General features: G+C 46.4%; 1 protein-coding gene and 1 pseudogene across 2 annotated transcripts in view; both read right to left on the bottom strand.

Annotated features, from left to right (window-relative positions):
- The window catches only part of LOC139276005 (superoxide dismutase [Cu-Zn]-like), a 174706-nt gene that overhangs the window by 3936 nt on the left and 146875 nt on the right, over positions 1-23895 (bottom strand). For both annotated transcript variants that reach the window (XM_070893326.1, XM_070893327.1), the window contains one exon: positions 18458-18575. In XM_070893326.1, coding sequence (XP_070749427.1) covers positions 18458-18575 — 118 coding nt within the window. The remainder of the gene's footprint in view (positions 1-18457; positions 18576-23895) is intronic.
- On the bottom strand, positions 9107-9285 carry LOC139276634 (U2 spliceosomal RNA; annotated as a pseudogene).

Here is a 23895-nt window from a genome sequence, read left to right as displayed (position 1 = left end):
GACTCTAAAGTGCTGGCACAGCATGGGAGGCCTGCTTATAGGCAGTGTTCCCAAGGGATGCTGGGATCTCTTGGGACTCCAACAGATGCGCCCTCTAGTGGCGGTACAATGCTGGTTACAAGGTGTTGCATAAATAACATCACTCCGCCCCCAAAAATCAATCATACACTTATTTACAGGGTGAGACGATCTGGGGTTTTCCGCTCCCTAGTCGATCATCTCAGTACAAACACATGTGCAGGTGAGTTGGTTGGGCCTTCACTGGGCTGCTGCGCAGCTGGCCTTGCTGGGCTGCTGGGGATGATGGGTTCAGCTTCATGGTCAACCGTGATGTCGGTTGCCACTTGTGTGTGTATCGGAGGGTCAAAGTTGGTGGTGTGCTCTTCAGGTTGCTTGTGGCTGTCTGTGAATCGCAGTTTGGTTTCGTCCAAATGCTTTCTGCAAGTTAGTCCATTTGCAAGTTTGACCTCAAACACCCTACTCCCTTCTTTGGCTATGACAGTGCCAGCAAGCCATTTGGGACCATGTCCATAGTTGAGTACAAATACAGGGTCATTGACTTCAATATCGCGTGACAAATTTGCGCGATCATGGTACATGCTTTGTTGATGCCGCCTGCCCGCGACATGGTCATGGAGATCAGGGTGGACTAGAGAGAGCCTTGTTTTGAGTGCCGTTTTAATGAGCTGTTAGGCAGGGGGAACCCCGGTGAGCAAGTGGGGTCGAGTGCGGTAGCTGAGCAGGACTTGGGACAGGCGGGTCTGGAGGGAGCCTTCCGACACGCATTTCAAGCTTTGCTTGATGGTTTGGACTTCCAGTTCTGCCTGGCCGTTAGATACGGGCTTGAACGGAACAGATGTGACGTGCTTGATCCCATTGCGGGTCATGAATTCCTTGAATTCAGTGCTGGTGAAGCATGGCCCATTGTCGCTGACAAGGACATCAAGCAGGCCGTGCATGGCAAACATGGCTGGTAGGCTTTCGATGATGGCAGTGGACGTGCTTACAGACATTATTACACACTCAATCCATTTTGAATAAGCATCCACAACAACCAAAAACATTTTGCCTAGAAACGGGCCAGTGAAATCAACATGGATCCTAGACCACGGTTTGGAGGGCCATGACCACAAACTTAGCGGTGCCTCCCTGGGTGCATTGCTCAGTTGAGAGCAAATGTTGCATTGGCGCACACAAGACTCCAAATCTGAGTCAATGTCGGGCCATCACACATGGGATCTGGCTATACCTTTCATCATTACTATGCCTGGGTGGATACTATGTAGGTGCGTATGAGCGTTTCCCCACCTTTCTTAGGCAAAACCACGCGATTACGCCACAAAAGACAGTCCGCTTGTATGGACATTTCGTCTTTGCGCGCTGGAATAGCTTGATCCCTTCATGCATCTCCGCTGGGATGCTGGAAGACACAGTTTTTTTTTTACAAGAGACAGTAAAGGATCCTGGCTGGTCCAGGTCCTGATCTGGCTGGCTGGAACGGGTGACTTTTCGTTTTCAAATGCATCCATCACCAAGAGCAAGTCTGCAGGCGATGCCATTTCCACCCCAGTGATGGGCAATAGTAGCCGACTAAGAGCATCAGCGCAGTTCTCGGTGCCTGGCCTGTGGCGAATTACATCGTTATATGCAGACAGCGTGAGCGCCCATCTTTGGATGCGAGCAGAGGCATTGGTATTAATACCTTTGCACTCTGAGAATAGCGATATGAGCAGCTTATGGTCAGTTTCTAACTCGAACTTAAGCCCAAACAGATACTGGTGCATTTTTTTCACCCCGTAATTACATGCCAGAGCTTTTTTTTCGATCATGCTGTAGGCCCTTTCGGCCTTGGGCAAACTCCTGGATGCATAAGCGACCGGTTGCAATGTTCCCGATTCGTTTGCTTGTTGTAGCACAAACCCGACCCCATACGAAGACGCATCGCAAGCTAGCACTAAACATTTACATGTGTCATAGAGAACAAGCAGTTTGTTGGAACGTAACAGATTTCTGACTTTCTCAAAAGCAGTCTCTTGTGATTTCCCCCATACCCAGTCATCTCCCTTGCGTAGCAAAACGTGTAGAGTTTCTAGCAAGGTGCTGAACCCGGGTAGGAAATTACCAAAATAATTGAGGAATCCCAGGAACAACTGCAGCTCCGTCATGTTCTGTGATCTCGGCGCATTCTTGATGGGCTCCTTCTTGATGTCGGTGGGTCTGATCCCATCTGCCGCGATTCTTCTCCCTAAGAACTCGACCTCTGACGCCAGGAAAATACACTTTGAGCGTTTCAACCTGAGTCCCTCACGATCTAGCCGACTTAGAATCTCTTCCAGGTTCTGCAAGTGTTTGATGGTGTCCCGACCTGTGATCAATATGTCGTCCTGGAAATCCACGGTGCGCAGAACTGACTTTAGCAGACTCGCCATGTTCCTTTGAAAAATAGCCGCGGCCGATGGGAATCCATTGTAGATGAGCAGACCTTTGTGCGTGTTGATGCAGGTGAGGCCTTTCGAAGATTCCGGCAGCTCCTGCATCATGTAGGCTGAGGTCAGGTCCAACTTGGTGAATGTCTTCCCTCCTGCCAGCGTTACAAATAGGTCATCTGCCTTGGGTAGCGAGTACTGGTCCTCCAGTAAAAACGGTTAATCGTTACTTTATAGTCCCACAAATTCTGACCGTGTTAATGCCCTTGAGAACCTGAACAATCGGACTGGCCCACTCGTTGAAATCAACCGGGGCGATGACGCCCTCTCGTTGCAGCCTGTCCAGTTCGATCTCCACTTTCTCTTGCATCATGTATGGCACCGCACATGCCTTGTGGTGGATGGGTCGTGTACCAAGAATCAAGTGGATCTGCACCTTCGCCCTAGAGAAATTTCCGATGCCTGGCTCAAACAACGACGGGAACTTTCTCAAAACCTGGGCACATGAGGTGTAGTCGATGGACGAAAGTGCTCGGATGTCATCCCAGTTCCAGCGGATTTTTCCCAGCCAGCTTCTGCTGAACAGTGTGGGGCCATCTCCTGGTACAATCCATAGTGGTAGTTCGTACAACGCTCCTTCATAGGAGACGTTTACTGCTGCACTGCCAAATACAGGGATTAGCTCTTTAGTGTAAGTTCTCAGCTTGGTATGAATAGGGGTCAGCTTGGGCCTTTGTGCCTTGTTGCACCACAGATCTAGAAGGCCTTTTTGTTCATGATAGACCGACTCGTGTCCAATTCCATGGATACTGGAATTCCGTTCAGTTCAACTTTTAACATGATCGGTGGACATTTCGTGGTGAAGATGTGTACTCCGTACACTTCTTCCTCCTTGGTTCGAGTCTCTAGTTCAGTTTGATCCGCCATGGATCGGTCTTCCTCTGCACCGTGGTACTTTGCAGTTTGCAGCTCATCTGTTCATTCGCTGGAAGTGTCCCATTGTTCCACAGCTTTTGCATGCATAGTGTTTGAAGCAGCACCAACAAGGTGTTAATTGCCTCGCATTCACACTTGATGGCGGACTCCGAGTCATCTGAGGTCGTGCAGCTGCAGGGATGTACGTTCTGCCATATGCATTCCTGCCCGAAAACGACATTACTTTGTGTACAGTATTTGCCAATGCATCTTTATGCTGCGAAATTTGTTTGGTGTTATCGCTGTTGGACATAAATGCCCGGGCTAGCGCTATGGCTTTGCTCAGGTTCGGTGTATCAACAGTCAATAGTTTGCGAAGGATAACCTCATGGCCAATGCCAAGCACAAAAAAGTCTCTTAGCATTTGCTCCAGAAATCCATCGAATTCGCAATGTCCTGCAAGGTGCCTTAGTTCAGCGATGTAGCTCACCACTTCCTGGCTTTCAGACTGTTGACATGTATAAAATCGATATCTTGCCATCAGAATGCTCTCCTTCGGATTTAGGTGTTCTCGGGCCAGTGTACACAGTTCTTCATACGATTTGGTTGCTGGTTTCACCGGAGCAAGAAGATTCTTCATGAGACCATAGGTTGTTGCCCCGCAGACAGTGAGGAGGATCACCCTTCGTTTGGCAGCATTCTCATTCCCTTCCAGCCCGTTGGCCATGAAGTATTGGTCGAGTCGCCCCATGAAGGTTTCCCAATCGTCACCTTCTGAAAATTTCTCCAGGATATCAACAGTTCTCTGTATTTTCACATAATGGTTCGTTATCTATTACTCGTCGCCAGTTGTTATGTCTCTAATAAAGCAATGTGACTAAGTACTGTAGACTTGAGTAAGTGTGAACTTAGTCTCTTTATTCTGACTCCAGAGTGCTGCATGGGAGGCCTGCTTATATGCAGTGCTTCCCAGGGATGCTGGGATCCCTTGGGACGCCAACAGATGCGCCCTCTGGTGGCGGTAGAATGCTGGTTACAAGGTGTTGCATACATAACATTGGGTTTTCTCAAAACTTCATGATATCAACATCAGGCACTCAAGGATCCAAAGGAAAGGTTCAGGCAAGCAGAGGGCAGAATAAGGAAATGTACCCAGAATTTTACTGATGCACATTTAGAGAAGCAACCGCCTGCTGGGCTTACAAGAAAAGTCACCAATGATCCACGTGGAGGAAGGTAGCAGTGCAACTTCTCTCACACCATAACAGACCTGTGTCAAAAAAAGTTTGATGACCTGATGAGGACTGGCAAGATAAGAGAATAGGGTAAGAGTCCCCTCCACTGATAATCCTCATTTCTTAAATGAAATGACATCTTCATTCACAATGCATTGTGGTTTAATGGTTCTCTAACTGTACCACCTGAAACTAGTGTTTTAATTTCGCTTACAAGCCCTTGTAAAATGTGGCCCTTTATAACTTCAACATCTCATTTACAAAGTCCTTCTATTATTTGTTATTCCTGTTATTTCAGCTGCCTACTGCTACCCAAGAGATATCCTTTGGATGCTTGCCTTCATTGAATGCTGTTAATATTGTGCCAGGTGAAATTGGCACAGAATGTGAAGTGATTACACATTTAGATAGTTTGCTACATTTGAAATAGAGGCTATTGAGCTGATGGGGAGGCAAGCCACAGTGGCAGTCAACGAGGGAGGGGTGGGTAGTTGGCCAGTTTCAGCTGCAGGGCTCAAAGTAGTACCTACACTTCAAAGAACCCAGATGCCATAGAGCTATCTCTGTCATCCTCTCTGGGTACCATACATCCATTTTTTCCTCATTTCCTATTTTTCTACTGGTGCAGCACAACAGGGGAGTGGGGGTGGGAGATAAAGATGATGAGGAACTGGAAGGAGATCAATACCTTTTGTTCGACTATGACCATCCTGCCCTATTACCCACTCCCAAATCCATACCCATAGCTCCCAAAACTCCATTTGAATCTCTCCAATTAGGTTTCTGCCCCACCCACACTAAAGTTATAAACAATATTTTCTATGACTGCAATGGTTCAATATCCCCTTCATCTTCTCTGCAGCTTGTGACAAGGTCAACATCTTCCTTCTCCCTCTCTCTCCGCCATCGTCCAGCTTGGTGGCCTGCTGTTGCCTAGTTCTACTTTTACCTGTTATTTTGTAACCAAAGCAGTAGGTATAACTTTCCAACACAACACTAACTCTGGTCTGGAGTCCCCCAAAGATCTATCTTTGGCTTCCTTCTCTTCCTCAACTACATGGTGCCCCCTGGCAACAATATCCGCAGACCTGAGGTAAGCTTCGACATGTACGCTGACATCCATCTCTACGCCATCGCTCTCAACTCCTCCACTATTACCTAGGAGTTATTCAAAATACATAAATTCCCTAGCTCTCCTGAAAATGGTATTGGTGACCCGTCACATTCAGGCCCAGACAGCATCCTGGCTGAAGTTGCAGAAGTGCTTGGTTCCAGCTTAGGAGGAGTCAGCAGCATTAAAGGTGACAGCTGTACTAATTTGACAACAACAGGCAGAGTAGTTCAGTTACTTGATCTGAGCTGCAGGTCATCATCCAGAAAGTAGTGTCGTTTATCCAGGGCTTCTTTTGTTAATACAGGTCAGCACAGACACAGCTCCTCATAAGATCTTTGGGGCCTAAAAACTTGTGAGGGGGTTGGCGGTGGAGGAGGAGGGGTATAATGGCCAGTTGACCTCATCCTGTTTTGATAACGCCTCATTCTGCTTTGTTTTCTTGTGTTCTCTTCCTCCTCTATTAAGATTGCAAAAAAGGGAATACACATAGGGAGACCCGATGCTGATCTATGGTATCCTTCCCCATGGATGGAATAGAAAATGTCCTGGCGAGCGAAGAGTCCTCGGGGCCAAAACTGCCCCTCTTTTAAGAGCGGTTACAGGCGGTAACGGGGTGTGAATGAGTACCCGCCCAGCCAGGGCGGACTCTCTGATGATCAGGACATTGCCCTCTTTTTGTTTGAGGCGGAGAAGACATCCGCCCGCTCCTGTGCGAATGCCGGTAGTGACGTCATTAGAGCATGCACCGCCTGGTCCCCGCCCGGAAGCGACATTGCCCTCAAATAATCGATCAGCTGCTTGTCGGTGCCCCCGACAGCTTTGCACGGTGGGAACCTGCCAGTGTCTGGGCAGCACGTCCACCCTTAAAGGGGAGGGCGCAGCACCACAACCGCCATTTTATTTTCATTGTTGGCCGACTCTGCAATCGGCCCGACAATGGTGGCCATGGGTTCGGCCAGGCTGGTCCAGTGGGCATCAATTAGGCCTCGCAGCATCCCCTTTAAGTGAAGAGGTGGGATGGTGCTCAGCATGGCACTGATGACACTGCCTGCCTTGCACCCTGCTCCCAACTCTCTTTCGCCCTCTGCCGCCCCAATGATTTTTCAGAAGAGGGCAATTTCCCTCTATTCCCCACCCCATCGATTGGGGTGTTAATTCACCAACTAATTCTAATTATCCACCCCAAACAGGGCAGAAGGCAATTTCGGCTCCGTCCTCTTTGGCAATTTGAAGTGCACTCACTAGCTTCCCAAAGCAAAAGAAAATCCTGAAATACACAAGCAAACCTCAGGTATGGGAAAACATTGTCGAGGTAGTAAGCATTTTTAAATGGAACACTTCTGTGAATCTGCTCATAACAAGGCTAGTCCTATTTTATCTACTCGTAAGTTACATTGACAGGATTGCTATCTAAGGGGGTGGAAATGAGAGGAATTGAAACATCATTTACCATTCAAGAGAAGGAGTGGATCGAAATAAATGGTGCCTTCCCCTCAATCGAGAAATATTAGTAGAATGAAGACAGGGCGTGAACCTTGCCCTAAATTCTGACAGTTAAAATTGAGGTGTGCCCACATTATGCCCCTATCTCGACAAAACAGAGGGTTTTGACCCCCATGCCTTTTACATAAAATATACGGCACAGAAACAGTCCGTACAGCCCACCCAGTCCATGCCGGCTTTTATGCTCCACTTATGCCTCTTCCAGTCTTTCCTCATCTAAATCTTTCAGCATAACCCTCTATTCCCTTCTCCCTCATATGCTTGTCTAGCCTCTCCTTAAATGCATCTACACTATTCGTTTCAATCACTCCCTGTGGTAGTGTGTTCCACATTCTCACCACTCTCTGGATAAAGAATTTTCTTCTGAATTTCCTATTGGATTTCTTGGTGACTATCTTATATTGATGGCCTCTAATTATGCTCTTCCCCACAAGTGGAAACATTCTCTCTGTCTCTACTCTATCAAAACCTTTCCTAATTTTAAAGACCTCTCTTAGGTCACCTCTCAGCATCATTTTTTCAAGAGAAAAGAGTCCCAGCCTGTTCATCCTTTCCTGGTGTGTATACCCTCGCATTTCTGGTATCATCTGTGTAAATCTTCTCTGCACCCTCTTCAGTGCCTGTATATCCATTTTATAATATGGCGACCAGAACTGTAAGCAGTCCTCTAAGTGTGGTCTAACCAAGGTTCAATTCAGGTTTAGCATAACTTCCCTACTTTTCAATTCTATACCTCTAGAAATAAACCCTAGTGCTTGGTTTGCTTTTTCTACAGCCTTGATAAACATGTGTCGCAACTTTGTGTATTTGTACTGAGATCTATTTGTTTCTCGACCCCACCTAGACTTTCACCCTCCAAATAATGTGAGCTCCTATTCTTTCTACCAAAATGTAATGCCTCACATTTATCTGTGTTGAACTTCATTTGCTAATTATATGTCCATTATGCAAGTTTATTAATGTCCTCCTGTAATTTGTTGCAGTCCTCCTCAGTATTAACTATTGCCCCCAATTTAGTGTTATCCCCAAATTTAGAAATTGCATTTTTGGTTCCAAAGATTAAATCATTAATATAAATTGTGAACAACAGTGGTCCCAGCATTGATCCTTGTAGAACATGACAGCCACCTTCTGCCACTGTGAATAGTTACCTTTTACCCCTATTCTCTGCTGTGAAGCCAGCTAGCTATCCATTCTGTCCCCTTGTCCCCGTACTCCGCATTCACCGACCTTGTTCACCAGGCTATTATGGGGTACCTTATCGAAGGCCTTTTGAAAATCTAGATAAATTACATCTACTGCATTACCATTGTCTACTCTCTCTGTAACCTCTTCAAAAAATTAAATGAGATTGATCAAGCAGGACTATCCTTTTTGAAATCCATAGGATTATTCGTTATTATATTTTTGGTTTCTAGGGACTGGACTTTCCACTCAGATCGCTAGGGCCCAAAAAGTGGGCGATGTTTCAGTCTTAGCAATGTTTCAGCCTTCAGGATCGTTGGAAGATCAGCCATTTTTAGGATCGCTACTTTCGGCTTTTTTTGGGGGGGGGGGGGGGGCGCGATAGGAAATGGGTTTTAGCGATGCAAAATGGGCCTCAGCGATGTGGAAGGCAAGGCTTCTCTAGCAACGGCCTTTTGCGCATGCGTTTTGTTTTGCAAGCAAGTTTTCCCGTGAATCGGGAGGTCAGGGGTCATCCACGCATGCGCAGAAGGCAAAGGGAGGGGGAAGGAAGAGAGAGAGAGAGAGAGGAGAGGAAAGCAGAATCTCAGAGGAGAGAAAGAGAAAACAGGTCATCTTCAGATATTAGTGTGCATGATTTTTTAAATCCAATTTCGTTCCAGATCAACTCTAACGCCAAAGATCACTTTGCGCCAATGTGTTTGATCTTAGGCCAAAAGGCCAAGAGGCAAAGTTGCACCGTTCCTGGAAATATTGCAATACCAGGTCGGTGCATGGAGTGGACGGGGCATGCCCCTGATCCAGCTCCCTGTCCAAAAATCAATTCAATATCATGTCCCCATAGGGGATATTAAACTGATAAGAACAGATACTACACTTGATCTTAGCCAAAAGGCCGAGAAGCAATATGGAGGGGGGTGGTGGGAAGGAGGAGGGCAATGCCCTTTTCCGACGAGGCAATCGAGGCCCATGTCCAGGTGCACTCCTGGTGGGCCCAATTAACCCGGGGTGGGCATAGGAAACTCCACCCTGGACCTACAGAAATATTTGGAGCGAGATCGCCGACGTGGTGTCGTCGGAATCCAACGAGGCAAGCCTGGTTGCTTCGGTAAGAGTAAGTATGAAATAGATTTTAGATTGTAATGATCCACATAATATGTAAATCTCAAGGATTGAAATTAAGCTGGTTATTCTTACACATAATCCCTGCTAAGATCTGGATAGGGCTTGTAGCCCTTTTTAAGTCTAATTTTGGCTCCATTTCCCTTTGGGTTACGTTGGTGGATGGACATGACTGAGCACTGAGGTGTCCGGTCACCTTTACCTAGACTGTGTCAGTCTCTCCGGCTGCTGTCACTTACACTTTGGGACACGAGCTCCTGTCATTGCCGAGTTCACCAGCTATCCTGATTCCCACCACCCCCCCCCCCCCCCCCCCACCCACTTCGGGGGTCCTTCAATAGAGATTGTAGTCGAGAGAGATGTTTGTGTCAAGCATTAGATCATAACCATGCATCAATTGTTATAACCATGCATCAATTGTGGATACAAACCCTATTAGCATACAATGTTGGAAACTGTTATCTTTCCATGATAGTACCTAGTCAATTAGCTTATGCCATGCTTGTCATGTTTGCAGAGGAAGATATCTAACAACAGATCTGAGCAGAGGCGCACCAGAGGAGGCCCTGCTCAGCTGCAGCAGCTAACTGACCTTGAGGAACATGCAGCGGCACCAGTGGCAAAGCACAGTTGCTTGACCACCACCTGTGGAGTTGCAGAACCCTCCCTTGCATCATGTGAGTAATGTGTAAAGCAGTATTAAAAGTAATGTAACGTCATTTAATTATAATATATGAATGATGTCATGTTATGCATGCAGCTTCTGTGCTACTCTCAGTTTAACAACATAAGAAATAGGAGCAGGAGCAGGCCATCTGGCCCCTTCCCTGTCCGCTCCCCATATACCTTCACTCCCTTATCATTCTATTTCCAACTGATCCAGCCTCCACAGCTCTCTGGGGCACTGAATTCCACATAGATGTACTGCCATATGATACATTAATCTGTAACGTCTCTCGGTCACATTTATTGTAGTAGTGCTTCTCCTCCTACGTATGCCAGCACAGCGCAAGATTCATGCGTACCTTGCTGTTTTAACAAGCTCAATTGTGTTTTGCAGGTTGCCCAGCACCAGAGGCGCAAAGGGAGGCCAAACCTTCACCTGTCCCTGCACCAGAACCATTGGAGGTGCTCCTCACCACGGGTAATGAGGAGGAGGAACATGAGACCCCGAGCCTGAGGAGGAGGTGGAAACAGAGGAGGATGCCCCTTGCATCCCTCTTACTGTTGTACCTGTGGTCATTTCGTCGTCTTCGACAGAAGCAGCAGGACCAAGCGGCTTGCAGCCGGTGACGCTAAGGCATTTATTAGTGCTCACACCAACCCCACGGACGTCAAGTCAGCGAGGTCAGCACACACCTCCACTAGCTGATCGGATTGAAAGCTTGACCAGAATATGCATGGAGTGTGTCGCTATAAGTCGCGGCCTCCTCCAGGCGTTTGGTGTTAACCAGGGAACATGTCCCGGATGTCCGCTCGCATATCGGCAGAAATGCAGCAGATGATCTGGAGATGCGTGCGCAGACCGCCGCCGTCCATGCCTTGTGACATGCGATAGTGTCGGGAGATGGCACTGCACTCTAAGGTGCCGTCCCGCCAACCATCAGCATAGATGCGAGTCAGCAGGAAGAACTTCCTTCTGGATCGGAAGTTGTTTCCACAGGAACGTCTGCCCCTCCATCACCCCGAGCCGCTCGTGCCCACAGCAGGAAGTCTGCTGCGCGTCCACCTCGTCCCACTACCCGGGGACTCAAACGGGGGGTTAAGACACGGGGTGGGGGGGGGGGCGTGTAAAGGACCTGGAGGGAAACATGGCTGCAGGTAGGGAGGAGAGTGTTTTATTGTTTTTCTTGTGTTTTATTGTTGGGTGATTGTTCGGGGGTGGGGGTGGGAGTTACAGTTCAAAAAAATTAATTCCATTATTGTTAAATTAATGAAAAATGTTATTGAATTTTACAATTGCTGTGCAGTGCCTTCTAATAATGTAAGGTATGGTAAAACTAATACAATAGTTGGAAAACAATGGCCAGGCCAGGCTGAAATGTAGCGCAACTGCAACTGTTGTCTTTCCGTAACTGGAACTGTAATTGTCACCAATGTAAGTTCATGCAAAGCGTTCATTTATGAGCTGCTGACGCAAGAGTTCTGCAGCCACGTAACTCCCACGGGGTTTTTCCAGTCTTGCGCTGGGTGGGGGGCACGGGTTCATCGCCAGGCTGATTGTCCTCCCTGAGGTCCTCATCAACCTCCTTCTCGTCTGCCTCTTCCACCTCCATTCTTTCCTGAGGTGGATCGGCAGTACCATCTGGCAATTGTTGTCCTCTCCTTATAGCTCGGTTATGCAACATGCAGCACACTATAATAAACTCAGTGACCTGGTCAGGGTGGTTTTGTAGGCTGCCTCCAGAGTGGTCCAGGCATCTGAAGCGTTGCCTCAGCACTCCAATTGTCTTTTCGATGATATTGCGTGTAGCTATATGGCTTTCGTTGTAATGCTTCTCAGCTTCCGTCTGCGGATTATGCAGGGGGGTCATGAGCCAATTGGCAAGGCCATATCCTTTATCCCCCCCCCCAGCATCCAACCGTGACCTTATGGTCAGAGATAGTGACCTCATGGTCAGAGATAGTGACCTCACGTAAGATGTGCGTATCATGGCTGCTGCCTGGAAAATTAGCATTTACTGTCATGGTTATTTGGTTGTGGTCGACAACGAGCTGCACATTCAGCGAGCTAAATCCCTTTTGGTTACAAAACACCTCCGCATCCTGTAAAGGGGCTCTCAGGGCAATGTGCGTACAGTCTATTACTCCCTGCACCTTGGGAAAGTTTGCTATTCTCGAGAAACCCTCCCGGTCTGTGCCTCCCTGGTCATAGGGAAGCTTATTATTAAAGATGAAATAGCAGCGCATTTGGAAAGCAGTGACAGGATCGGTCCAAGTCAGCATGGATTTATGAAAGGGAAATCATGCTTGACAAATCTTCTGGAATTTTTTGAGGATGTAACTAGTAGAGTGGATAAGGGAGAACCAGTGGATGTGGTGTATTTGGATTTTTAAAAGGCTTTTGACAAAGTTCCACACAAGAGATTGATGTGCAAAATTAAAGCACATGGTACTGGGGGCAATGTATTGATGTGGATAGAGAACTGGTTGGCAGACAGAAGCAGAGAGTTGGGATAAACGGGTCCTTTTCAGAATGGCAGGCAGTGACTAGTGGGGTGCCACAGTGCTCAATGCTGGGACCCCAGCTAGTTACAATATACATCAATGATTTAGATGAAGGAATTGAGTGTAATATCTTCAAGTTTGCAGATGACACTAAACTGGGTGGCGGTGTGAGCTGTGAGGAGGATGCTAAGAGGCTTCAGGGTGACCTGGACAGGTTAGGTGAGTGGGCAAATGCATGGCAGATGCAGTATGTGGATAAATGTGAGATTATCCACTTTGGTGGCAAAAAAATGAAGGCAGGATATTATCTGAATGGCGGCAGATTAGGAAAAGGTGAGGTGCAACGAGACCTGAGTGTTATGGTACATCAGTTATTGAAAGTTGGCATGCAGGTACAGCAGTGAAGGTGGCAAATGGTATGTTGGCCTTCATAGCTAGGGGATTTGAGTAATGGAGCAGTGAGGTCTTACTGCAGTTGTACAGGGCCTTGGTGAGGCCTCACCTGGAATATTGTGTTCAGTTTTTGGTCTCCTAATCTGAGGAAGGACATTCTTGCTATTGAGGGAGTACAGCGAAGGTTCACCAGACTGATTTCCGGGATGGCAGGACTGACATATGAGGAGAGACTGGATCGACTGGGCCTGTATTCACTGGAGTTTAGAAGGATGAGAGGGGATCTCATAGAAACATATAAAATTCTGACGGGACTCTACAGGTTAGATGCAGGAAGAATGTTCCCGATGTTGGGGAAGTCTAGAACCAGGGGTCACAGTCTAAGGATAAGGGGTAAGCCATTTAGGACTGAGATGAGAAGAAACTTCTTCACTCAGAGAATTGTGATCTCTGGAATTCTCTACCGCAGAGAGTTGTTGATACCAGTTGTTAGATATATTCAAGAGAGAGTTAGATATAGCCCTTACGGCTAAGGGGATCAAGGGGTATGGAGAGAAAGCAGGAAAGGGGTACTGAGGTGAATGATCAGCCATGATCTTATTGAGTGGTGGTGCAGGCTCGAAGGGGCAAATGGCCTACTCCTGCACCTATTTTCTATGTTTCTATATTATAAAGTCCATCCTGCGTGTATAAAGGGCTTTAGTCATCTGTCAAATGGAGCAATGTGTGGCGTGCTGAGATACCACAGATGTCGCCAGTTGAATTCTGAAAGGAGCCCGATGCATAGAAGGATAGTGCCGCAGTAACTTTTACCTCAACGAGCAGTGTGGTCCTGATGGTGCTAGTAGGCTGCAGATCTCCCTTGATGAGCTGGCATATCTCAGCGATGAACTCCTTTCGGAAGCGCAGCCTCCTAAGGCACGTGTTATCAGACAAGTTCAGATATGATTGCTTTTCCCTGTAAGTTCATCAGGTGTACGGTCTCCTCCTCCACATTAGTCTGCCACCTCTTTGATTGGGCTCTTCACTACACCCAACTTCAGACTCCAGCATGTGAGCATTTACAAATAATGGTAGAGAAGTTACAGACCCCATAACTATTGCTATACATGCCCTTTGTCCTCAATAAATATAAATTGAGCAGATCAGTCAGTAAATAAGGCCCTTAAATAACTCACAAATTACAATTATCCTGATAAGCCCCTTCTTTAAGCAGCCCCTCACTTCCTCCGACATTCAAAATGGTGTCCGTAGTGCTGAGTTCTGTGAAGAGTGCTAGGTAGGAGCAGCTTTTCTCCAGCGATCTTCTCGGCGAGCGATCAGCCCGGCGATGGGTCGTAAGTTGCGGTGGGCGATCACCTCGGCGATGTAAAATTCTTCTGTGCCGAAAGTTGGGCTGCCGAACTTTGGGCGATGTCCCGTCCCAACTTTCCACTTTTCAGGTAAAATGGGCAATAGCCTGCCTATTTGGGCGATAGCCCTGCGATCTTCAGTGGAAAGTCCAGCCCTAGATGTTCTTTTATTTTCTCCTTTAGTAGGGATTCCATTATTTTTCCGACCACTGATGTTAAGCTGACCGGTCTATAATTCCCTGGACATGTTCCATCCCTTCTTAAAGATAGGTATTACGTTAGCTATCCACCAATCCTCTGGCAGTACACCTTTTTCTAACGAATTATTAAATATGTGTAGTAATGCCCCTGCTATCTCTTCCCTAGGATTCTTTTAAAATGTGTGGATGCAATCCATCCAGACCAGGGGTTTTATCCTCTGAGTTTGATTGCATTATTTAATATATCCCCTTTTTTTAATTTTAAATGCACTTATCTCATTACTAATCTCCTCATTCAATGTCACATCCAACTGTTCTATCTCCCTGGTAAATACTGAAGCAAAATAATGATTTAATATTTTTGCCATCTCTCTATCGTTACTTGTGGTATTATTCTGTTTTAACGCTACAATTATGTAAGAAGCTTACCAGACAGTCATCATTCTTCCTAAGAATCAAAACAATGTTGCAATACAGAAACAGGCATTAACTAATCGGGGGGGGGGAATTTTAACTCTCAGAATCAGTCGGTTGGTTAGTAAAAATTGAAGAAAATTGAAGCGTGACCGTAATTCTCCTCCAACGCGCCACTTCTAGATTTAACTGAGGGACATTTGGCTGCTCATTGAAGTCGGTGCAATAATTAGCAAAGTGGGTTGACACTTAACATAATTGCATAATGGAAATGAGGGGATTTTTAATTTTAATATTCGTTTGAACGCCTTTAGCACGGGTTTCCCGGGGTTCGGGAAACACCCCAGTGTAAAGGTGAGTTTCAGGTGCACTACATGCACTTTGCTAATTATTGCACCGACTTCAACGAGCAGCCAAATGCGCCTCAGTTAAATCTAGAAGTGGGCGCGTTGGAGGAGAATTGCGGTCACGCTTCAATTTTCTTTAAATTTCAGATTGTCTGATCTCAATAAAAGCTCAGTGCTTGCAGCTGCTTTGTCAGTTCCCTCTGACAAACATTTAGCAGAGTTCTTGTCAACATAAAGGGTTTTGAGAAGTAACAGGATAGATAAGGGTAATGCAGTAGGCATAATATATGTGGATTACTAAAAGGCCTTCAATAAAGGTACAGGTTGAATCTCCCTTAGGGAAGCCCTTATCCGGCACCATCTCTCGTCCGGCACCATTCCCAGCCACGGGGTGGCGCATGCGCAGAACTCCGACATGAACAAATTTAAGTCCTTCCTCGCTGCCGAGTCCCGCAATCGTTGGCCTGACCCCGCGATCCACCACCCACCCCCATAATCTGCCGCATTCCCAGGCCTAAGCCAGCCAGCCCCGCTATCCCCTTGCTCAGTACCTGTACCATCCAATTTAACGTGACCTCCCCTCGTCCGGCAAAATCCCTTATCCGGCACAGGCCAGGTCCCAAGGGTGCCGGATAAGAGAGGTTCTATACTGCATAGTAGACTCATGACTAAGGTCACAACATGTGGAGTCAGGGGACAAGTAGCAGAATGGATAGCAAGCTGGCTACAAAACAGAGATTAAGGGTTAAAGGTATTCACTCAGACTGGCAAAAGGTGGGAAGTGATATTCCACAAGGATTGGTACTGGGACAACTGTTGTTTACCACTTACATAAACTGGACTCGGGAATCAGAAGTACAAATTCAAAATTAGCAGATGACACAAAATTGGGGGTAGTTAACAGAGGAAACCTGTGACAAAATACAAGACATTCATAAACTTACAGAACGGGTATGTAATTGGCAAATTAACTTAAATATAGGCAAATGTCAGGTGTACACTTTGGTAGGAAAAATAAGGAGGTCACATATTCCTTGGAAATAAGTGCCTAAATGGGGTAGAGGAACAGACGGATCTGAGGGTACAGATACATGTCACTAAAAGTAGCGACGCAAGTAATAAGGCTGTTAAGCCGAATAGCCTGCTTTTGTGCTGTAAATACTATGTAACTATGTAATACTATATAACAAACAACACATGGACTGCAACGGTTCAAGAAGGCGTGCAGTTCTGGTCACCGCATTGCAGGAAGGACGTGACTGCACTGGAGAGAGTACAGAGAAGATTTACGAGGATGTTGCCAGGAACGGAGAATCTAAGCTATGAGGACAGATTAGATAGGCTGGATTTGTTTTCTTTGGAACAGAGGAGGCTGAGGGGAGACCTCATTGAGGAGCCTACATAGTAGGTAGATAAGAGCTTAGCGGTACTTGTGCATGAAACCCAAAAGGATAGTATGCAGGTACAGCAAGTGATCAGGAAGGACAATGGTATCTTGGCCTTTATTGCAAAGGGGATGGAGTATAAAAGCAGGGAAGTCTTGCTACAGCTATACAGGGTATTGGTGAGGCCACACCTGGAACACTGCATGCAGTTTTGGTTTCCATATTTACGAAAGGAAATACTTGCTTTGGAGGCAGTTCAGAGAAGGTTCACTAGGTTGATTCCGGGGATGAGGAGGGTTGACTTATGAGGAAAGGTTGAGTAGGTTGGGCCTCTACTCATTGGAATTGAGAAGAATGAGAGGTGATCTTATCAAAACGTATAAGATTATGAGGGGACTTGACAAGTTGGATGCAGAGAGGATGTTTCCACTGATGGGGGAGACTAGAATAAGGGGCCGCCCATTTAAAACTGAGATGAGGAGAAATTTCTTCTCTGAGGGTTGTAAATCTGTGGAATTCGCTGCCTCAGAGAGCTGTGGAAGCTGGAACATTGAATAAATTTAAGTCAGAAATAGAGAGTTTCTTAAACGATAAGGGGATAAGGAGTTATGGGGAGCGGGCAGGGAAGTGGAGCTGAGTCCATGATCAGATCAGTCATGATCTTATTGCATGGCGGAGCAGGTTCGAGGGGCCGTATGGCCTTCTCCTGTTCCTATTTCTTATGTTCTTACATAGTGGATAGAAAGGACCTATTTCCCTTAGTAGAGGGGCCAACAACCAGGGGGCATAAATTTAAAGTAATTAAAAAGTAATTTACAAGGTTTGGAGGGGATTTGAGGGGAAATTTCTTCACGCAGAGGATTGTGGAGGCCTGGAACTCTCTGCCTGAAAGGGTGGTAGAGGCAGAAACCCTCACCACATTTAAAAAGTACTTGGATGTGCACCTGAAGTGCTGTAACCTGCAGGGTTACAGACCTAAAGCTGGAAAGAGGCTGGATAGCCTCTTGTTGGCCGGCATGGACACGATGGGCCGAAATGGCCTCCTTCTGTGCTGTCAACTTCTATGATTCTATGAAGGCAACTCACCACCACCTTCACAAGAGCAATTCGGGATGGACAATAAATGTTGCCCTTAACAGCGATGCCCACATCCCTTGAACATATTTAAAAAAATTAAAACTATAGACTAATAAATTCTTAGGCGTCAATAGGCTGTCAGCAAAAGTAGTTGTTCATGCGTCATTTTGCTTTCAAAATAGGGCTAGATAATCTTTAGAACAGGACTCAAAATTATTGGGATATGTTTCTGCACTGATGGGACCAAGGGTGTATTGCCTGTGGACAGCAACATCAAGCTGAACAGTAGAAATGGATAACAACTGTGAAGATGGATAACTATCCTAGAAGTGCCCAATGAGGATCAGCAAGAATTTACATAGAGCTTTCTGTATGGGATAGGTAATGTAGAACTCATGGTGGGATACATTGTACATTATCTGTGGAACAGGCAGCTTGATGAGCCAAGTGTTTTTTTCCTCATCCAAACAAGGGCTTTTTCTCCCACAGGCTAGCCAGCCCGGCAAAAAAAGTAAATTGAGAAACTCAAAAGTGTGAAATATTATCCTTTGATTTTAATTACAGTAAGCCTCTTGTTCAGTCTAGCACTCAAAAACTGTGACTACAGGATACAATATTTACCACCAAAGTGTGTCCAATTACTGAATAATTTCCTGCCAAACGAAGAAGTCGATCGTGCATTTCGAACTTAGCGACACCATCATCATTAGCTTCAATGTTACCCAGGTCACCAACATGTCTACAATGAATTGTAAAAGTTTTAAATTGTAGTTATTACAAGGAGACACAAACAAGAAACTACTAATACAACAACAATGCATTTATAACGCACCTTTAACATAGAGAAATGTGTACAGGGATTTGTAGAGGAGGATTTTAAATTCAATCCATTGGAAGACAGGGAGCCAGTGTAAGCCAGTAAAGGTGGGGTTGGTGGTAGGCACTGAGTGAGATGGCTTATTGTGAGTGTGCAGATGGGACAGAATTCAATTTGGAGGGTGGAGATTGGGAGGCTGGCAATGAGGACTTTGGAAAAGTGACAAAGACATGCATAGAAGTGTTGGTAGCAAGGTAGGGATGAAGATGGGCAGATGTGGAAGTGGTCTTGGTAACAGTCAAGACATGCAGTTTGATGTTAAATTCTGGGTCAAAACAGAATGCCAAGATTGGAGTTTGGGTGAGGGAGTTGGTGTCAAAGGTGCACAGTTGTGTTTTTATGGTGGTCAAAAATGATGCTTTTAGTCTTCTAGATGATGAGGTTCAGAGAAATAGTGAAGAGGTAGAGATGGATATCTTTAGAAAACAAATGTGCTCAAATTTCCTCAGGGGCTCCATTGGATTCCTGACATTTCCAGAATTTGAGGGAGCAGCTGGTAAGAACTGAACACATTGCAAGACTGAGGTAACTGTCAGGTTATGCCATAGAGGGCTGATATGAGATTCTGTGGCACTTTTAAAGAATGTTTTCTAGTGCAGGACCTGGCAGGGGCACCCAAAGAATGGAGCTTGTCATTGGAAGGAGACAGAAAAGAAAACCACATAATTTTACTGAGACTGACCTCCTGGATGAAATGCAGCCAAAGCAAACTGCTGGGTGCCCATGGGAGGAAGCCTCAGAAAAATGTCTCATACATCATATAGAGGAAGGTGACTGTGACATTGAGCGCCATATCTCTCACCTCTAGGACTGCAAACCAGACTGCAGAAAAAGTTCAAAGATCTGACAAGGGCAGGAAAGGAAACACATTAGCCACTGTCCCTTTTCTCCCTTGAGCACCATAGGCGTCACTTACATTCTCTCTCCCATGCACCAGCTCAAATACTATCACCCTGGGGAATTAGATAGTTTAAGTGTACATGTAGCACTGGATGATTAAGAGAGCACAAGCGATTTAGAGGAGAGTGGCTGAATCAGCTGATTTAGACTTGCAATGTCACACAGGGCAAAGAGGTGTGATATGATTTGACACTGATGAATACTGGGAGCTGTAAGTTATCTGAAGGTGGAGAAGGAATAAAAGTAACAATGACAAAAGGAAAAGTGTTAAACAGCTGAGAACATTTTGATAAGTTGTGTTTTGATGACTCTTTGAACTGTCCCTGAGGAGTCTTTCAAATGATGGTGCTCTTGATGTTTTACTGTATGGTGTTCTGGCTCCAATCAGGTTTCCCATTAGTCTTTTCTTTTCCAGAGAAAAACATTCTAACCTGCCCAATCTTTCCTGATAGTTGCATCCTCTCAAATTCTGGTAACATCCTTGTAAATCTTCTCTGAATTTTCTCCAGTGTTTCAGTATCATTTTTGTAGTGTAGAGACCAGCACTGCACTTATTGCTCCAAGTATGATCTAACCAAGCATCCATGTAAATTTAACATTACCTCCCTGCTTTTGTTTTCTAAACCTTAGTTGCTCCTTTTGCTGCAAGTCTTAAGTGAGCTTGGCTCCCCTGAAAATAATTCTAACCTCTCATCTTCTGTCAGACACAGCTGTGGAAGAAGGTACAGAGATGGTAGATACAAATGCATAAGAACTCTCCACATGTGGCTGTGCTTGCACAACATCATCCATCCCATCAAACTCATAGGTCTGGAAATGCGTATCACCAGATGTGGGAACTTACATCTGACAAATTTCAAGGAGGACAACAGTCAGAAATTCTAGGGTCATATAATTTCAATAATGCATGTGAGACCGGCCAGGAGGCCAGATACGCCATGGGGCATTGTTTTCGAAAATTTGATACAAATTCCTTATTTAAACGGCTGCATGCAGTTAAAGTGCTCAGCAGTCTCTTACAAGAGGGATTAAAATGTCTGCTGCAACAGAAGGCAAAAGCAAGCATCTAACTTCTCGGAGGCTGACGTGAAAGGGCTGCTTCCCAAACTAGAAAACAAAGGGATGTCACTGTTGGAAGAAGCTATCATACGTAGCAGCACAGGACATCTGAAAAGGAGGTGGCTTTGATTGAAAGTGGAACCTCTACATCCCCAAGGACCTCCTGATAGTATTGGATGTAGATGAATTACCTCTCTAACAGGTAACTGTAAAAACGTTTGTACTTGAATAATAGGGCAGATGACTGAATCAGAGAACCAAATAGCTATCACAGTAATCAAGCAATACCCTTTGGGTATCATATGGCATCATGTTCTTTGTCCCAAAAGTAAAGTGACTCGACTGCCGTCAAGTCAATTTTCTCAAATTCTACGATGTATACTAGCACATTGAAGTCTCTCATCATAGGTCCTTGCTCCTAAATACCCAGTATTCATACCATGCATTCAACAAATTGTCACACACTGTGACTGCAGCAGCCAACTCATACAATGCATTCCTCCAGCATGAATACATAGCACACAGTGCCAGAGAATGCCAGGAAACTAGGTGAGAAAGTGCAAAATCCAACATTTATCACATGAAAAGGAAGCAATGATAATTATTGGGTTAGATCTTCCACTTTTGTGCTTATCACCCCAAAATGGGCGTTATTACCAGTGTGGGTGGTAAAAAAGGGTTTTTAGATCGCTGGCTTCTCGCCCATTCTCAAAACACCTAGTTTATATTTTTGAAAATGGGCGTTACCGTGAGCGAGCTCAAATGGGTGGTAGCGTACATTTTTTTTGACCTTCTGCCATAAAGTGTGGCTGTCTTTAGCAACGGCATGGCAACGCTCGATTCCCGTGATTCTGGAGGTCAAGGGTCACCATGACAAGCGCAGGAGAGAGAGAGAGGGAGCTCAGAGGCACTGAAGGCGTGGCTAGGTGTGGTGTGGCTGCTTTGGGAGGAAGGAGGGAGACTTTAGAACTTCACAGCAAGTAGGCAAACAAAAATTAGCTGTTACCAGCCACATATTTGCCTGAATTTGGCCTATAATGGAGGGAAGGGAGGTGCTGTGGAGACTGACGCTGGAGAGAGCAGTGAGGTGGGAGAGCACATCGGAGGCCGCAAAAGAGCCAGGAGGTTCTCAGACGAGGCAAATGCCTCCATCCTGCAGGTGGTCGAGTTACGCTGGGGTGATTTGACACAGGAAGGGCGTGGGAATCCCACCCCAAAGGCCTACCAGAGGATATGGACCGAGATATCAGAGCTGGTCTCGTCGGCGACCAACGAGGTGCGTGAAGGCAACCAATGCCGCAAATGATAGAATGACTTGTGGGATCCGCAAGAGTTATGTATCTATATAATTTGATTTGTAACAGTCATGAATGACTATCAGCAGATGTGAGGTCCTTCACTATAACCAGGAATGTTTTACTCAAAGCCTGCGGTCACGGTGTACGTCTTTAGGTAAAGAATAATAATAATCATGATTACATCTGTCGATTATGTGTTGTATCAGTCTCTGATACAACACATAACCGAGGTGTATGAAAGCATGGGCCTACATTAGTAAGACAAAGGTCCTCCACCAGCCTGTCCTCGCCGCACAGCACTGCCCCCTAGACATCAAGATCCACGGTGTGGCCCTGGACAACGTGGACCACTTTCCCTATCTCGGGAGCCTCCTATCAACAAGAGCAGGCATTGATGACGAGATCCAACACCGTCTCCAGTGCGCCAGTGCAGCCTTTAGCCACCTGAGGAAAAGAGTGTTTGAAGACCGGTCCCTCAAGACTGTCACCAAGCTCAGGGTCTACAGGGCTATAGTAATACCTGCCCTCCTGTATGGCTCAGAGTCGTGGACCATGTACAGTAGACAACTCAAGTCGCTGGAGAAATACCACCAGCGATGTCTCCGCAAGATCCTGCAAATCCCCTGGGAGGACAGACGCACAAACATTAGCGTCCTCGTCCAGGCCAACATCCCCAGCATCGAAGCACTGACCACACTTGATCAGCTCCGCTGGGCAGGACACATAGTTCGCATGCCAGACACGAGACTCCCAAACCAAGCGCTCTACTCGGAACTCGTCCACGGCAAACGAGCCAAAGGCGGACAGAGGAAACGTTACAAGGACACCCTCAAAACCTCCCTGATAAAGTGCGACATCCCCACTGACACCTGGGAGTCCCTGGCCATAGTCCGCCCTAAGTGGAGGAAGTGCATTCAGGAGGGCGCTGAGCTCGAGCAAGCGCAGGCAGCGGAAGGAGCGTGCGGCAAACCAGGTTCCCTGCCCACCCTTTCCCTCAACAACTATCTGTCCCACCTGTGACAGAGACTGTGGTTCTCGTATTGGACTGTACAGCCATCTAAGAATTCATGCTAAGAGTGGAAGCAAGTCTTCCTCAATTCCGAGGGACTGCCTATGATGACCAGTCTCTGTGACACTACCTAGCAATGATATCACACAATGATCTCATGCCATGTCGTCCTGTCACCTTTCACAGAAGAAGCTATCGACGATGAGGTCTGTGCAGAGGCGAACGGGTGGGGGGCCATCAGTCTCCAACAACATCACAGAGATGGAGGAGCAAGTGCTCGCACTTGTGGGGAAGCACTCCCGGACGCATCTGCAGACCCTGAAGTGATGCCACATGAGTAAAGCTTACACCATTGCATGATGTAAAGTCAATAGATGACACACCAACTCATAGCCGAACAATCAGAAATGATAGATGATTTCCAAAAGAGTCATAGAAATAATGCTGGCCTAATGAAAATCATTGCAATGCACAATGTGTTGATGGGCATGAAATGTGATGTCTGCGATGATTTTGATAGTGGTGGTGCTTTTGTTGTGCATATGCTGTATGTAGCGCTGGACTCACCTTGTGACCCTAGCACACCCTTCTCCTGCAATAACCTCATTTGTATCTTGCAGCTCAGGCAGCAGCGCGGCCCCAGAGGCCAGAAGGAGGGGGCGCGGGGCAGCAGTCGGCGGACAATCCTACTACATCTGGTACTGAGGAGCTCCGATTGTCGCCCGTCAACCCGCTGGCTCTGTTCTCCACGGATGAGAGCGCGGACTTCAAAGAACCTGTATCGCCACGTTCCACCCCAAGGCCATCTAGTGGTCCTCCGGTCATTCCCGCCTCTGGAGGTACCGGCCCCTAGCACCTTGCCACAGGATGGCGCCGAACCCGCAGAGGCCTCGTGGACGCAGCAGGTCTGTTTCAC

Source organism: Pristiophorus japonicus, chromosome 11 (genome assembly GCF_044704955.1).
Source record: "Pristiophorus japonicus isolate sPriJap1 chromosome 11, sPriJap1.hap1, whole genome shotgun sequence".
Taxonomy (NCBI): Eukaryota; Metazoa; Chordata; class Chondrichthyes; family Pristiophoridae; genus Pristiophorus; species Pristiophorus japonicus.
This window is presented reverse-complemented; position numbering and strand designations above follow the sequence as displayed.